Below are 18609 nucleotides of genomic sequence, written 5' to 3' on the forward strand. Positions count from 1 at the left end.
GGCATGCCTGTAGTGTTTACCCTCTCAAACGATATACCAATTTAATGTACATCATACGTTTCCATAAACTGTATGAAAATAAAATGGTATAATAATTAAAATCACGGAATGTTATTCCATAATTGTACAAAATTTTTGCAATGTAAACAGTACTTGGGCATATGCAATCGACATGCCATCTTTTCTTAAGCAATTTTAATACAAGAACTTGTATACTTATCAGTGGCAGCCTGTTTCAAATTGCGGAAGTTTTCCTTATTCAAATACAAGTTCACATGACTATACCAGCCCTTCAGGCCCATCCTATTGGTATGCCAATGGCTTTCCGAGGAATTTTTATTTTGTATTTCATTACAAAACACATGAAAGCCTGATTCAAATCGTATTAAAACACATCATTTTCGAACAAATAACGAACCATTTTTTAATATGAAGAGCCCATGATTACTTTTTAATTCATGCATCATTATCATTAGAATATACGGATAATATTGTCCTCTGAAAGTCATATTGAGTAAAATCGTATCCTAAAATCTGTCGGTATCCCACGGTCTATTATAGATTAGAGAAGACAGAGGTGTGCTGGGAGAACTCCTCTCTCTTTTCAATCGGCGTGATGGTGGGAGACAAGACAAGAGAGCTGGATGGAACAGCCATGGATATAGGCGCGTGATTTCTCCTCGTTCTCCTCTACCATTTCGATCCATTGAATTCAGTGTTCGATCCCTGCCACAAATATCATCGGACAAAGGGTCACTCCAGTTTTTCATGGACAGATAGATGGCGCGGATAGTAAGTCGTAGACTGCGGAGTGAGAATTCGATCACACGTAATAATTATGTAATATAGCATTAATTTATTCGTTCCGAAGACCCATTTGTGAATCAGGCACAATTTCTCAAGTTTGTCTTTAGCGGATTCACACGTTATTGACAATTCTTACTGTTAATTGTTCATCGATGACCACAATACCACTATAGTTCGAGTATAATTGTTCCTATCTCATATTCTAGATCCTGATTGATTGTTTCATGTGGTCGCGCCTCCTTTTCGCTAACGATCTCTTTAAGGATAGAGAAGAATTTTTTCAAAGAATATTTTTTGTTTATCGCAATGAAACTGAAAAAAATATTTTTATTTATATTATTATACAAGCTGGCCTGGCCGATCATGTTGTTCTGTTTTTTCCGGTAGGTGCGCCATAATTCGTTAACAATACGCAAAATAAGTTATCAATCACCGCCAATCGGATCTTAACTGAGCATAGCCATGAACCGTCCTCTCGACAATATAAACATATTGTATGAATACGACCTTAATCGATCAAGTAGTTCAGAAGTTAAACGAACACTAACAGACGCAGGGAAGAATTTTATACCTGTATAAAGATAGTGCAGGAATTTTTTTGTCACACAAGATTGCATCCTTAAGGTGGTGCAAGCTGAGCTGTAAGACTGCTGAAAAGTAAAATCCAGGCATATTTGTAATCGGAAAACTAGTCTCTATCGTCTGAACTATGATGGTTTTTTTTTTTTCTTAATCAACAAAATGGTACAATTTTAAAAACTTTCTGACTTTTCATATGATGTAAAACTCATTATTGCCCTACAAATCGGAATTTTCAAATTTGATAGTTGTCTGTAATTCGTAAGGAGGCAAGGTGTTCTTTTTAAGTTGCAAACAGACAGTTTCGAGATAAATGCGTTAAAAGTTTTTTTTGCAGCCTCGATGGGGATAAAAATAATATTTTTTTTCTTCTTTTGCAAGTTACACTTAATCAGTAATTCGCATGCCATACTGTGGACCTTGCACCTCTAGGAGGGGGTCAAAGACCAACAATACAGCAACAACAGCCGCTGCCCGTTCGTTACCTGGGACGATGAGCTTTAAGGTGCACAATGTTTGATAAAAACGGAACCATAAATTGTGCGTTGAGAAAATTTTCAGCCTGTTTGTAGATGAATAAAACACAAACCTGGAAATCCTAGCTGATTCCCTTCGCGAGATATTTAATTTTTTATGATTTTTTAATTATTTTTCAATATCAACCACTTTCGGCATTACCCAGGACCAACGGCGAGGACGTTGTCGTAATATAGCCCCATTTTTATATTTTTTGTGTTTTTTTTTTATTGTTTTCTATTTTCTATTTTTTTTTATGTGAGGTTTTTTTGCGCTGCGATGCTCTTAGAAAGTGCTCATGGTCAACGATTTAAAAAAAAAGTTAATTATATGTAAATTCAGTAAAAAAGACTCGATGATCCATTAAAAAAATATGAATAATTCAGGGACCATTGTAATGATTGGGACATAAACACAACTGTTTCCGTCGCTTTTATTTATTTTTTTTACAAACGTCTTCATGTATTCATTTACAAATGTGTTGCCTTTCATTTTAAACTCTAAATGTTTCCGATTAAAAGATTCGACCAACTTTTTCAGACATATCTGTACAATGATACGTAATCGATGAATGACAATTCATAACGAACTACAAAATACGGTAACAGTCAGCTGTACCAGCTAATTCGACTTATATATTGTTATTATGCACCTGTAAATTATCAATGCGCGTACGTAATACGTCGATGTCGATTTTTTGCTTTTCAAATGAAATGCACACCATGGTTGTACATTCTGTATTAGGCCAAACGAACTTTGATTGGTTTTTAGCGGAGCGATATTCGTTACTGACCAATAACAACCATTTAGTTCCTACGTCACGATTTTCCTCCAATCGAAGCTTAGTACACCAGAGTTTCAGAATTCGAATTTATGTCGCGTCAGTCGTTGCGTCGCTGGACTCCCGTCAGCGGTCAGATCATCGCGCAAATTGGTGGCGACAGGTGGCGATAGCCGCGAGCGCATTTGGAATTTCAAACATGGCCACCGAGGTGATTAGCCAGAGCTGGTTGGCAGGCTTAGCGACATCATTAAACGTACCTGAAGCTGCAGTTCGACTTTTGGCTTCTATTCTACTAGGTAAGTGATGTTTTATATTTCAATACATATTACTGGGTAGTTGTCATTAATCGGACTACAATAAAATGGCGCTTTTCTGAAACGGCCAGGAATCTCGGTCATAACCTAATTCGTACGTAAATTTCCTTGACATTTGCAGATCGCTGCTTGTCATTTTTATTTCATTGACTTTGACAACTGAAGTAAAAATCTTCGATATCGTTGTGAATTTGGGTTGCGGTTATTCTTTGTATCGAGTATTCTTGTACCGAATGTTGACACTTCATTTTCTGTAAATATTCTTATCAATACAAACTTTAACTATCAAATACTAAAATGTTTTGTCTAATTTACAGGTTTTCCATTGGCACTGTTTCACAGATATAAGCTATATGGCAAGGAGCAAACCTTGCAACACATATTTTTTATAATCTCCGGGTTGAGCATTGGGTATTGGAATTACGGTAAGATTGTTATGCTTGAGAAATTTCATACACATTGTGTAATCCTATAAATGTCGTTTAAAGATTTATCTATAGTTATAAACACAATTACACAACTGTTTCAGCCTCTTAATTTCTTGCCTTTTGCTTTACTGCGAAGTTTTTTCTCTATGAAATGCTTCACGAATGTACACTTGGTTTCTTATTAATCAGAGTATGTTCAAGAATATAAAAGGTCATAATCTCAATGCAAATGCAAAATTTTTATAAAATATTATACACTCAAAAATAATAGCTGTTTGAAAGATTGTCATATTTTAGTTTCAGTTGTTAGGGAAGTTTGTCCGGTAAAAAATTAATTACAGCTTTGTGTAAATCTGATTTCATTTCATTTCTAACAGTTTCACAAGATTCCAAAAGAATTCAGTAGATTTCAATACATCAAGAAGATGATGCAAAATTTCTCAACACTTAATTTAGATTTGAAGATTTTGTGGGATTTTAATTTTTTTAAAAAAAGACTTCATACATTTTCAGCAGTTTTAGAGAATTTGAATATTGTAGTAAATTTCACAAAGTGGATTGTAACAGAGTTACAAGTGGCCCTATTTGTTATTTGAGTCAAGAGAGAATTAGTAGTAGAAACTGAATAATGCACAATTATAAAATTATCATCCAAATTTACTTATGCATATGTGGTGAATTAACAGAGTTCTGTCAGCTAATAGTTTTATAATATTATATATTTTAATTCTACAAGTGTAATACTTATCAGTTGATAGCATGAGGCTGAACTACATCTCAGATAAGATAGCCATTGCCTTACTCATGGTACATTTCCTTTTTCAAGTTTTTACACATTGTAATAACGTTATCTTTATTTCGAGTTCAGATTTGTTGTTCATTTTAATAACGCTCATTTTCAATTATAAATATTTCTAGGTACGGATATCCTGCACTCTGCATTTTCACTATGTGTTACCTATCTGATATTGAAGATAGTTGGTGGAACGAATTTATCGGTGATCATGTCCTTTATATTCAACTTGACATACTTGCTAGTGGGTAAGCAAACTTCATTGTTATTCTGAATAATTAGACTTGGAACATATGACGTCTGATGCTATAATAATCGTAAGAATACAGTCAATACAGCCTATAATTTGACTTTCAGTGCCCCTCAATCCAATAGAATGAATTTTATTTTTTTTTTTTCCTTTTGTAATAGCTCTTACTGCTCATAATTTAATTGTAAATTATTTGAAGTTGTAGTACTGCTCAGGAATGCAATGGGTACAATTACAATCATGGCTTCATCTACTCTTTGTGAAGATAAGCTTAACAACCGATACTTTGTTCTGAACAAGAAACGCTATTTACAAAGAGCTCCCATTAAAATGCTGAAGTGGCGATTAAAAGTGTTTTATTCACAAACTACATGTCCCGTGTTCATCGTAACATAACAGCATCATCCAACCTCTGATTGACAATAATAATATATGGCTTATACTGTTTATAATAACATGATAGAGCCAAGCCATGAGACAAGCACATATTATCAAAAAAACAACAAACCTGTTTACAAGTGCAAGCAGTTTGATGAGAATGACGTCATTTTCTTATTTATGTTGTGGGTCAAAGTTGAAGTGTGTGAAGACATGAATTCGATTCATGTGTTATTGCATAAACATATAATGCACTTGATGATAAAAATTTTAGGATAATTTAACTGTAATTTGGAATACACACAGGTAACATATTTTTCCAGTGATTGCAAAAACTTGATCATTAACTGAAATATGTTTGGGCATTATGAAGTTTTAGTCAAAAAATGTTCCCATTATTTGATTTATTTATTTGCTAAAGCATTTATTCATTCATTCTCAATTTTTGTTTGAAGGTTATTATACAACAAGTACAGAGGAATACGATATAAAATGGACAATGCCACAATGTGTATTGACCTTGAGGCTAATAGGGTTAGCATTCGATCTATACGACGGCAGAAAAAAAGAAGTACGAATAAAACTATTTTTATGATTACAAGTTGTTAGGAATGTAACGCACAATTCATTATTTGTTTTTGGGTAAAAAATTTAGGAAATGCTATCAGCATCCCAAAAGGAGACAGCCTTAAAATCGGTGCCATCGTTTTTAGAGATCGCAGCCTACATATATTTTCCTGGTTCGTTTTTAGTCGGTCCGCAATTTAGCATGAACCGATATCTCAAGTACGTCAATGGCGAGTTGAGGGATCCGGTATGTCAGTTTTTACTTAATACTTTCCTCATTCGCTGGTATTTCCATTTTTGAGAACAGTTATTCTTCAATCCTGTTTTACAACGTTACTGGTATTCAATTGTTTGTGTGTTATAGGACTCCTCAAACGAATTGCCACCTTGTATAGTTCCTGGTTTTTTGAGAGCTCTGGCTGGTTTTGGCTACATTGTAGTTTTCCAACTTGGCTCCATGTACGTTTCTGACGACTATATAGTTGACTCATCGTTTTCTAACGAGAGCTTTTGGAAGCGGTGGTTCTTATTGGGACTGTGGGGTCGAGTTAATTTATATAAGTATATCAGTTGCTGGCTGATAACTGAGGGGGTAATAACTACTTACTAAATATTGAATCAAGTTATTTGAAGAAAACTGAGTTGAAATACTTGAACGTAACGCACTATGATTTTTTGTTAGGTCTGTATTGTTTTTGGTATAACTTACAATGGAAAAGACGAAAACGAGGTCCAAAGATGGGACGGTTGTGCCAATGTCAAGCTATTGGTATTCGAAAACGCGACACAATTCAATCATTACATTCTTTCCTTCAATACGAATACTAATCACTGGTGTGCCGAGTATATCTACAAGAGATTGAAGTTCTTAGGATCAAAATTCTACAGCCAAGCAGCGACTTTAATATTCCTTGCCGTTTGGCACGGTTTTCACAGTGGATATTATATATGTTTCTTCATCGAATTCATCATTATGTATTTTGAAAAAGACGTAAGTTTCATTAATATTGCCTCTGATTAATTACCATTATCTCATCAAAGTTCTCAGCGTCAGCAAATGCAATCGTTTCGTTTTTTCCTATTAAACTACAATTAGTAACAGTGGGGTGTCAGTGCGCTAAGAAAAAAAAGTTAAAAACCTGCTTGCAAAATACAGTTTATCGAATTTGAATGTAAATTTGCGTTCATGGTTTTTTTTTTAGATTCCCGAGTTTTATTATGATGTCTAAATTGTGACTCTTGCTTTGCATGAAATGTGTTATCGTCTGCAATCATTACCGCAGAACAATTTGGCATTGTTGGTTGAAACGTATCTGGGGTGTTTAGCATTTCCATCCTCTACCATTCGATACTCGGATCTAATGCAAATGGAAACTATGATGATAATTTGTTTTTCAGATTGGACCTGTACTTAATTCAAATAAGAAGTTGCAGGCACATTTGAGCAATCCTATAATAGCAGTGCTGGTCTGGTTTGTCATGAAAATATACACGTTTGTATTCATGGGCTATGCGCTAATACCATTTGTCTTACTTAAGCACAGTAAATACTTACAAGTATTTGCGACTTTTCATTTTCTCGGACATATACTATTCATGGGCTACCCATTGATAGCCCCATTTCTGAAATCACTTATTCGAGAAAATCGGCAGAGATCACACAACGAATAGAGGATATATGTAAATTCATATTCCATGCGAATTTATGCCGGGTACTTTTTAGAATCAACGTTCTTTTTCACTTTGCCAAATAATCAAAGAAATTAAACGTTTGACACTTAAACTATTGTGATGAACTTTTATGTCGTACTCGATTTAAATGGTCAGTAGATTTGAGTGTTCTTGTATCAATCAACATATTCTGTCCATCTATTATCAATGGCAAAGACGAGAATATTCGATCACATATTATTGTATCGTCATACGCAGTTTTAGTTGAAAAAATTGATTCCTGTATTGAATTTCCAATACAGTTAATTCTGAAACTATCTGTGCAAATTTTTTATTGTTGCGACTAACAACCTGAAAACTCTACCTCCAAAGATTGAGATAGAAAAGAGTATTATAGCTGTAACACAGGTATACAAGTATACATGTAATTAATGGATAAAGTGAACATTATTTTATGGAAGAGTCAAATCCAATAGGAAATTCAATCGAAAGAATATACAATATGATCGAATAGTAGATCCAACAGAGTATGACAGTGGAACAGAGTATTTTGTAATTTTGTAAGTAAATCAGTGAAAAGGTGGAAAATACGTAGAGGCTTCGGCACGTAATTACTTCGAGACAGGGATTTGATTCATGTATACAAAGTTGCGTGATACATGGGCAATTTATTGCGAGTTGTTGAGAATAACGAAATATCTTTTCCTATGCAATCTTTTTGGAAGATGGTAAAGAAATTTCAGAAGCTTTATTGTCCAAAGCTCAAATTTACTCTTATGTCCCATAATGTTTATCATGGTACAATACATTATTTATTTATTTATAATAATATGTATATTAATATAATTTTTCGGTCAATTCATCAATGGTCTTCAATGTACTTTATTAAATTATGCTAAACAAAACTAGGACAAATCCCAAAGTATTTGCCACAAATTAGCAATTAAGTGTGACTTTGTAAGACTATTTCTCATTTGTTCCATAAATATATTTTTGAGCATTGTAAAATATTTTCGTTTATTTCCTAATTCTAGAAGTTATACTACTGTTTGACGACTTTCTTCATCTCTTTTTAATGTGAATTTACCTAAAAATTTATAAAACTGCACGTGTGAAATCTAATTAGCAAATCGTGACCGTTTTATGGTATCGAATTATCAGATAAATTTTATTATTCCAATTGTTGCTATTGTGAAAGCACTGTTTTCGAAATAGTGAATTTATTGTATCATTCAACTTTACAATTGCTATCTATATATGTATTTATCTTCCAGATTTCCTACATTGATCTCATGAAGCAGGGTGATTTAGAATATTTTTGATTGAAGATTATGAAATTAGGTATGAAATTATCCAAAAAAACTAAAGTTGGTTCTACACAATAGTAATACGGAGAAGAAAATTCAATACGACAGCAAAAATTTGTCACCTTAGATTCTATGGTCAAAATAACAAAATATCACCTTAAGACAAATGTTTGATGTATTGTTAATTGTCAGTTTTTCAACTTCAATGTGTACATCAGGACATCTTGTTAAATGATTTAATGGCCGCTTCTGTCATTGCTATGTGCTAAAAAATATTTTTTACGCTACCACCTCCAACAACCAACTAAGTACTTTGTCGTTTTTGACTGGAGGTATCACAGAAAATAGGATTTGTGGCATGTACTCTTCTTGACTCGTGAGTTTCCGTTTTATTCGTCAAGAATTTTATGCGCACTTGCCACGAAAATAACTGTTACATATTATGTATTCAAAATTTTGTTTGGGTCAAGTGGCATAGAATTCTAACCGAACAGTTGATATAGTATATCGATTTTGCAGCAGAGCCGATAGCTCTCATGCCCACATCACAATGATTGCTGAGTTGTTCCACCTCAAATCAACTAACAAACGTTCGCATCTGAACGCCAACTTTTCTCGTTTTTTTCTCTTTACACATTTTTTTAAATCCTCCGCTTTGCAGACAATAATAATTATGGTGCAGCTATCATGTTAAGAATTGATGTCATCTCTGTTAAAACTCGTGGAACTTGCATTATTTGCTTGACGTTGAAGGAAGAAGTCGTAACGAAAATTTGGAGACAATCACAAATAGTTAGGAATCTCTGTGGTAGCATTCTATACTATAGATGATCTTGAATTTTATGCTATTTTGAAACTCTAATAAATTGAGATACTTGGAGAATTCGAGTCTTCGAATTGATAAGATCCGATTTAATGGTCACGAATGTCAATCACATTTGCAATTTTGATGTACTGCCGTTTGTGTGATGTGTCTTATTGACACCGGTGTTGACGAAACAAGTTGAAATTGAATATTTAATGTGTTTTCATCATTTTATAACGTATTTACCAGTTATTTCGAAACAAAACCGGTTGTTCATTAGTTATTGAACGATGATTAAAAGAAAAAGAAGGTCCCAAAATACCAGACTTCGATTGCACGCTTTTCTTCGTCGTTGTCTCTTTCTTTTCTCTGCAGTTTTTTTCTGCTATAAGCATGTTCCGTTACTTGCGATAAATAGGTCTTACAAAATGATTCTCTCCACCCGCCACAAAAATTTATAACACTATTTATTTCTTGATGTATTGAATTGTAATACGCGTTATGAGGCTGTTATTAAACGCGGAATAACGGGAGGGACACATTGAGAAGTCTTTAAATATTGAAATGTTGTATTTTCATAAGTTTTCTTACAAAACAGACAACTTAATATTTAGACTTACTGCCTACATTATAAAAAATATAAAATTACAAAGGTACTTTGAGATAGGTTTATAAGTAAGTATTATGAGTTTCCGCGTTTGCTGATTGACTTTTTACCTTTGTGCTCTGATTAACTCAGTGCTATTAAGAAATTTCGAGTTCTTGTGTTGTATCTGTTACCCTGCCTTTAGTTCGTTATTCCAAACGTCGTCTCATCGTTGAAAATTTCGGTATTGAATTTAACATTTGGCAGTTGCAGCAGTATTCGTATCGCTGTATGTCAGGTTGTCTATATCTCCGACGTTGCTCTATACGATCGCGGTGCTTTGATGTTAACTTTATTCCTAATCTCTACATATTGCCTACTGGCTACTAGTCGAATAGCTCTCTACCATTGAACCATAAAAGCGCAGTCATCAGGGTCATACCGAAACTCGACGTTACATATTGCCAATTGACGGTGATAAATACGCGATAGTGATTAACGATCACCGTTGTATACTGCCAACATATGATTAGTAAGGTCCGCTCGCCGATGGCGCGGGTGCGCCGTAGCTGTCGGAAACCGAACCTGCGGATGAAGATGATGATCCATGGCCAGATGGTGCTGGGGCTCCGTATTCGCTTCCAACAGATGCTGGGTATCCGCCCTGTTCCTTCTGTTCATGAAACATTAAATGAAATGTTATAAAATCACGTAAACAACAAATCCGTCAATTGCGTGCGCCTGGTCTCATCAGCGAATCCAATCACTCACCTGCGTCTTGTATCTGATGAAGTAAACTTCCGGTTTGCTCGGTTGAGTTGGCTGCTGAGTAGGAAGAACGACCTCTGGCGCCTCCTCTGGTTTCTTCACCAAGACGTAGATCAGAGTCTTTTCTTCGTCCTGTGGTGGCAGAGGTGGCAGGACAGGAGCAGTTGGGGTTGGCGGGGTAGGTGCCTTGATGAAGACAATTTTGTAGTGCTTCTGGGGCGGCGGAGGCTGGTGCACGGGCTTTGGGGCTTTGTACTCCGGAGCTTCTGGCGGCGGTACGTGGACGTAGACGTGTTTGTGGATCACAGCCTGTTGGGCTGGAGGTCCGTACGATTCCTGGATGACTGGAGAACCGTAGCTCGCGCTGGGCAGCGACGGTGCCGGGGCGCCGTAGGAAGATGAGGAGCCGAAGCTAGATGGCGGAAGGTACGATGGCGGTTCCGGCCTTGCCAAGGACACTGCGCAGACCGCACTGAATACCTGGAACAATCGAACGATTTCTAGTTTCACGAATGCCTCTGTAATTTCACCTCTGCCTCTGGCTCCTCAATTCCCCGGATCAGCGATCGGGCGAGAGTGTGCTGTGTTTTATTACAGAGAGCGTTTCACCTTCGGCATTTATATGTACCACGCCGTGCCCGCATGTGAGAGAATAATTGGTAAAAGGTGTAGCGGGACAAATAATGTTATATTATAGATTAAGAAACACACGAATTTTATGCCTTTCGAGGCTGGCGGGTATGCCGTCTTGATGCCCGGCGATGTTATATATAGTGCAATGATGATGGATTTCACGCTTTCGTAGGCATCGTAATGCCCTGCCGTAATTACCACAATCTCGTACACGTGTTACCTACTAATTACGTCCGGTAGAAAATTGAGTCCAACCCATCCCGGAAAATAAGTCCCGAACAGTATAAATGTTGCGTCAGCAAATTATAATCTATGTCCTGTAGGATTATCCCCTTCCTAATTCTGTATCTCAAAGTGAGGATTGCGAAATTTGTTGTTGTGCTACTTTTCGCATTTCGAATTTTTGAGTTTTGACCTTAGTCCCAATACGATCTACGCCTACGATTTATTTACGCATTTTAAATTCTTGGTATAAAGAAGACCGTAGAGATAAACGATGACCTAGGAATGTCAGAGATTGTGTAATGTGACAAAATATCATATACATCTTCGTTCACGATAGTTTTATACCAGTTCCACAACCAGTTTTTTTTCGATCCACAGAATTTTTTACGAATTAATTTTGTCATCTACTGTGTAGTTGCATAATAATTGGCCAAGTATAACCAGCTACTGATAATGATAATTAATTCATATGTTACTAATCGTTGCATTAAATTCCTAGAGATGTAGCATGGTACTCCATGTATAGCTAATTGAAATACTGCTGTAACACTTTCAATATTGCATTCAAATATTTTTTCGGTTGGGTAAAAGATCATTATTTGTGGATAGTCTTAATTAGATGCAAGAGAAAACCAACGAAATGGAAAGTTAAGTGAGATGTATAATTTATAAGCATTCCTCTCCTGGTTCATAATTATATGTTTCAATGTGGCTCGGTGGTATTTCTTGCTCTACCGGGGATCTCACGCTGGATGGTCAGATATTAATGATAAAACTATATGTGTAGAAAGGCCATATATTCGACTGCCGTTGGATATAATGATTCTTTCGACCTTATTTTTAGCTTCGCTTCAAGTTCAAGAACTCCTTAACGACTCGTCGCTATGTAAGTACCGATAAAAATTACTCCTTTTCCTACACCTAATGATCATTTCGCTGGTCACATTAAATATTTTTATAGCTTCACACATAGCGCAAGCTCCATAGAACACAAAAACTCTGTTGCATTTTTTCTTATGCATTAATAAGCTAAACAAGTTTTCACTTATTTTTAGTCTATTTCTCCGTTGGAACAGCAGAAAAAAAATAACAAAAATAAAAAAATAGAATGTAGAGCAAGAACTTTCGTTTAAGAAACTCCGATGAAAATTCCTACCCTCAGCACAAGCGATATCGCTTGTCGAGAATAATAGAAGCAATTGTGTTCATTAGGACAGCTAGTTTGTCATCCACGTAACAGAGCTTCTTGGCACATGTTCATCCAACTATTGGCTGGACGTATTGTCCGTAGACAAAAAAAAACAAAAATATATATATTAGCGGTACACTAACTTCTTAAACTGACATTTATAGTTCTCAAAATCTGCGTTAATATACTAATTGCGCACTTGCGAAGGCGATGAAATCAAAACAAAAATTTCAGTATTTGTAATATATCGGATGACACGAGATTATACAGCGCATAAAATTTTTGTACGTCGAGAAAATGAATTGTACAGCAATGATAAGTACATCATTTATTTCCAAGCATTGCCTCTCAAACCGTTACTCAGAAATCGTGGTCAGAAATCAAATCATAAGATTAGGTCTCATATCAGGAAGAGGAAATAATGCAGTAATATTGTGCACGTTAAGAAAAATGATTCTACGGATTAATTGAGAAGTTAAAACTTTGACAAAATACCCTCAATCTGCTTTGTTAAACCTCCGTTAACACTCTTTCAGTGCGATCCACATCGACTACACCAGCGCAAACGAAAAGTGATTCTTTCGAAAGCTACAACTTTTTATAACGAAGTTAGACGTCCCCTTGAACAGCCTTACCCAAAAACCAATGATACGTTCTAAAGTATGGCTAAAAGTGAATTTCAAGATTTAAACTTCGAGTTATGGTTTACTGACGCGTTTTCTTTTAACGGAAAAAGTTGAGTTTATCCGGACTGGAGGAACAATCACTTTCTAGAAACAATTTCACGTGCGATTCGGTGTTCATACGACATCCGTTTCGGTTAAGGTCCGCGAAATAGAGATGTTTGCATTCGAATTAGAGACACTCAAAAATAATATTACTTACTAATAGGACCTTCATTATATCGCGCTTATTCGAAGGTTTGAACGGATAGCCTTTTACTCGATTCAAAGCTCGACGATGATGGACCACCTTAGCTCACTGCCTGGGTCATACACAATCACTGACTCGGTATGCCGCGGTAGCGCCTCTTCTTCACTTTTATACCTTGGCCAACTCCCCCAAAGACCAGCAGCACCCCGCGTGTTGCATGGCCTGTCCGGTTGATTACCGCGTCAGAAGTTGCCGGTGGAGGGGACATGGTAACCCGTGCATGGTGCAAGGCAAGCCAAATCAAGGACCCGTTTGATTGGGGCATGAGGGCCGTCCCAGCGAACCTCTTACTCAACCCTGGGGACCAAGGGATACCCTACTGCGGTACTTTATCTTGGTGGTGTAATTCATGACCCGCAAAGTGCCGTAATTTAATCGTTACGATGGAATTCATCGAAGAGTTACAAATTTAAGTACACTTTTCGTGTAGTATGGATCTAAGATGGTTGAAATATAGATTTATGTAGGATTGGGTCAGTTCGTGTCTAACGGCTTTGTTCTGTATCGAGCAATCAGATGAATCCGAACTCTAAATGTGCAGGCCTGCTACGGTGTTACTGATCTGTTAAGTACCCCTCCACCGAAGTCGGAAAGAAATTTTATACACGCACCAGTAGTGTTAATGGATGATTTGTTGAATTCACATTGCAGATATAAACACCGAAGAGCAGAGAAAAGAAAAACAGGATGTGTCAGCGATGACCTTGTCCCCCTTTTTGTAGCATCCGTCCGTATTTCGTTTATATCTACATAGGTATTTAACTTTAGAACAGTTTACTTTTTGGATTAAGTTCAGCCTAACCTCCCCTAATGTATAGTAAATTTAGATCGAATGTGATTTCTTGAATCTATATTGTGCTTTGATCATCGTAAAAAGTTTACACCACCGTAACTTACCTGGTCACGGTGTGAAAATCTGCTATCGAATCTGAAACCGTTTTCGATTTCTCAGATTCGACTCGTTCCACATGATAGCTAATGGTACTGGACGTTTTGGAGTTGAATCTACACCGAATCGTGTCGGGCTTGAATGCTGGATGGATTACGAATTTGGGATATATGGAAGAGTTTGGATTTGGCCTCAAATTTGCACCACTGAAGGCTCATGCTAATGTTATCTGAAATTAAAACCAACTCGTTAAAGTGTAGGACAGTCGATTATTTACTTAAAAAATGTAAAAGATACAGCATTGAGATGCTTAGGATTAAAGAATTGTGTCTTTTCTAACCGCAGTGATAAATCAGCATAAATTGTTATTATTATTTTGGCTCAAACTGGTGCACTATAAGTTGCATTAATTTGTTCTTATTGTATCGGGGAAAGGGGTTTAAAACCGGTGTGGTTAAAATGTCTGGGTAACTACAAAGATATTCGCCAATGACAGTGGTGAACAGTTTTGAGATAATGCGACGACAGTAAATAAGATTTAAAGATAATAAGCAGTGTATTTTTTCATAATGCACCCCTGAAGCCCATTGCTGTAGCCATAACACAAGCATTACGGAATAGCGTAGACTCAATTTGAACCTATAACCTATCATATTAACAAACTCTTAACTGAGCTTTGGATCCGTAGATTTTTGCTCGCTTGGAAATACCACTATAGTGATCCACGAAACCACCACGTTGTAAAGCTTTGCTTTGCACCAATCACCCGCGATAATCGTGTCACCTATTACGGTACCCTTGTGCTTTTTTTTTTTATAAACATGTATCGAAATCATTGAAATATGTTCTGTAACGTGGAACAGAATGAACCAACTGTGCGGAACTGCGAAAGTCCTTGCTCCGCCTCTTTTTAGTCATCAGGTATGTGCATTGTATCCATATAGGTATAACGGCATGCACTTATAAGTTTGTGACAGGTGCAGCATGTAATTACTACCCCAATTCGAAGAGATATTTGTATGAGTATTTTTCGCACGGATAATTGTTGCGACATCACTCATACTTGTACGAGTACCTATTAATTGTACTTCAAGCTAATTTTCAGCTTTTTGCAGTCATCGTTTTCTTTCTGTTTTATTTCTCACTCTTCTATATAGCAGTTTGTCGGCATTCTAAGTAATACAGAAGATATTTATTTCGAAGAATTCATTCATAGTGTACGAAGAGTAAGGTAGTAGAGATTCATTTCAAAATAACAAAATCAACTTGATGTGGATAATTGTCGGATATTTTTCTTTTTTGCATCTGGTCTGCTACGGTTTCCACATTAATTCCTCCGTCAGACTTTCTCCGCTGACCAAATAATTACAAGGCGTCCTCACCTTGGGATGAAGTACTCACTGTAACCTGCATGTAGATCACATATCCTTACGTAGCTGATGGTTGGTATGGTCTATCAAATTATATGCAACCACGTTACGAACTATCATAGGTTTTCGTTACGACAATCATAGATTTATGATCAGTTCAAATCATGATTCAAATGCTACCAGCGGGCAACAGACGTGATTTGGATGGGCAAGTCGCGTGAAAGAATTTCACTTTGGTATTTTATTTAGGCTTAAGCGAGGTAGTATGCGGAGAGTCGAAGCGCCTTGATAAATGGATCATCTATGCTTGGAGGGGGGCTGTCGTAGAACTTGCGTACTAGGAGGAGATATTCCTCGATATGTTAATTCGAGTTACGCTAACTTGAGAGCTGCGTATAGTTGTTAACCAATAGCTGGTTGCGTACTGTATTTAAAGGGAAGAAAGAAGAAGAAGAAGTTTGAAAGAGAAAATGCGTATATTTATTTGCTTATTAACTACCGTAATGATGACGCGAATAAATTGAATACTCGGATGGTGAATGTTTTGATCAAATTTCAATGTCCACATCGATTCTGAAATCCTTGGGCATAAGTTCATCTCATGAAAGATAAATTTCCATACCAAGGTATGAATTCCTTGATTAGCATTTACTACGTTGGCCAATTTTATTTAAACGTATATGTGCACAAGGATCTAAAGTGACACTGAAACGATACGTATTTGACAATGGAGAAACGAACGAAAATTAAGATGCATTTGAACTTTGAAATCTGTCCAAGCTAAATTCCACGACTATCGCATTACGAGATTGAATCAAAGACTACCGGTTTACCTGTGACAAAAATATTTCCCATAAACATTGACAGATTATAATCATTAAAACGCATGCATGTACCTATACAATGAACCCACGGTAGGTTTTATGAAGTAAGGGTCGGTACTACTTTGCAAATAGAAGAAAAGATCTGAATTATCCGAATGATAAAACTATACCATGCATGGCAATTTAGGAAAATTTATTCTACCTTTCATTTCATTTTCACACGAGAAGGGTGGTGCGATTGTACCTCCTCAAGTTCGTACGTCGTTACCTGCATACCTGACACAACTCTGGATTCACGGTGCGAAGCGTAACGGTTTATGGTCATTAGCCTAATTAGAATCTAGATTCGTCACGGATCGGATCGTTTCTCATATATATTCACAAAAAAAAAAAGAAATTCCATACAAACTGTGTGTTTTCAAAAAGAAGGAAGTCAGAGAAGCTTTAAAAAGTTGAAAGTCATTCCGCGCAATTGGATTAGGATCTGTAAAAATTCAACAGAATATACATTCTTAAAGTTTGCTTGCCCCTAGTGCAGTCTGGCGAGATATTCTCTGACCAGCGTTCACTCGCGACATTTTCCCCGCGTAATTCACACCTACGTGTTAAACAATAGTGAGAGTTCAGTATGTACCTGTTGTGCATTCTATTATCGCTGTAAAATCGTGATTACTGTCAACGTACTAAATTAAGTTCACTACGTGCAACCTATGCGACTAGAGTACTGTTATTGTTATTAGGTAGAAGAATAAACCGCAGGTCGATATTCGCAACGTAACTTGATCGCGAATTTTTTTCCCACCAGCAAGATCAGTACTTTACTCGTTGTAAGAAATGGTCTCAAGGTCTCGATTTCATGTGGGCGAACGTATATGCAGTCATGTCCCCCCGGCGGGTCTTGTACCCGTGGAAAATACACAGCTTAAATCGAAAGTGATCGAAGCCACGCGGCATTCTTTTGAATTGAGGTTATGCAAGTGTGATGAGGTAGGTACGTACGTATGCGTATCTTAAATGTATGAAATTTGTAAGCTTTGACCGTCCGTTTTGCGTCGCGTCGCGTCGGGTCTGCTCTTGAATACCGTCAACCGACTTTTATGCCATTCACTTTCTTACTGCATTAATCGCTAACGCGGGGACGAAATACCCGTCAGATATACTCTCACACTGTACGCATACGTATCCGATATTATCCACGATGGATTATAATAGATGCACTGTAAGAAACAATTTGGGCCAATAATGAATTTTTCATGTCGAAATCAACACGTTTACCAAATCCATTTTACTCCTCCGTATGATTTCGTCCATTTTCCGATCACGTGGTGAATGATGCATTTTACAGAGATAAACTGTAGGCAGATTTCCACACGATACATAAATGTCATTGATACATCACAAGATGTAACGAGTCATTAAAAGTACTGCGAGCGGCCATCAGACTTCGCAAGGCGTTCAACATTCCCGCGATGAAAGTAGATCGGGTATTGCGACAACAATGATCGGAGACTGAAGCTATAAAACCACCCCACATTTCATCTGGCGCCTAATGGGAATTATCATTCTGCCAATGCTAGATCTGCTTCAAATAAATTTTGCCTCCTAAACACTGATTGCATGTTCGGAAAAGTTATGTCCTGACGCGAACTTGTGTTTGTAAATTATTGTTGTATTGGTAGACGCTGTTCAACGCATATATTAGTAGTTCAATGAAGACCCGTTTCCAGACTCATTGTCAGTATTGAAATGCCCATAAACCACTGTTCAAAACTCGGCAATGTTACCGAAAGAATAAGGTTAATTTTGCGTCAAATATGCGAGTCGTTAATAGATTGAAATTGATTTAAATGACTAATTAATGTATAGTAGCTCGATAATTTTTTTCACGTAGCGAGACTATTTCGAGGTCAGTGTGTCCCGTATCAGTACAATTGTATTTGTTGGTAATTGCCGAGATTTTAAGTATAAAAAAAATTCTCAATGGTATTTTCCT

The 18609-nt window shown here is 36.6% G+C and overlaps 2 protein-coding genes across 2 annotated transcripts; one reads left to right on the forward strand and one right to left on the reverse strand.

The window, feature by feature from the left end:
- The first annotated feature begins 721 nt into the window (after positions 1–721).
- On the forward strand, positions 722–8095 carry LOC107220203 (lysophospholipid acyltransferase 5). The gene is made up of 9 exons (XM_015658694.2): positions 722–792; positions 2788–2982; positions 3318–3425; positions 4347–4469; positions 5305–5420; positions 5505–5663; positions 5781–6008; positions 6099–6407; positions 6815–8095. Exons 2-9 carry the CDS (start codon positions 2883–2885, stop codon positions 7085–7087), a joined length of 1416 nt encoding a protein of 471 aa, XP_015514180.2. The 5' UTR covers positions 722–792; positions 2788–2882; the 3' UTR covers positions 7088–8095.
- Positions 8096–9750: 1655 nt separating this feature from the next.
- On the reverse strand, positions 9751–13624 carry LOC107220208 (extensin). Its single transcript, XM_015658699.2, has 3 exons — positions 13486–13624; positions 10557–11033; positions 9751–10458 (listed from the first exon to the last, which is right to left on the reverse strand). The coding sequence occupies exons 1-3, from the start codon at positions 13498–13500 to the stop codon at positions 10315–10317; spliced, it is 636 nt and encodes a 211-aa protein (XP_015514185.1). The 5' UTR covers positions 13501–13624; the 3' UTR covers positions 9751–10314.
- Positions 13625–18609: the final 4985 nt, after the last annotated feature.

Source organism: Neodiprion lecontei, chromosome 6 (genome assembly GCF_021901455.1).
Source record: "Neodiprion lecontei isolate iyNeoLeco1 chromosome 6, iyNeoLeco1.1, whole genome shotgun sequence".
Classification (NCBI taxonomy): domain Eukaryota; kingdom Metazoa; phylum Arthropoda; class Insecta; order Hymenoptera; family Diprionidae; genus Neodiprion; species Neodiprion lecontei.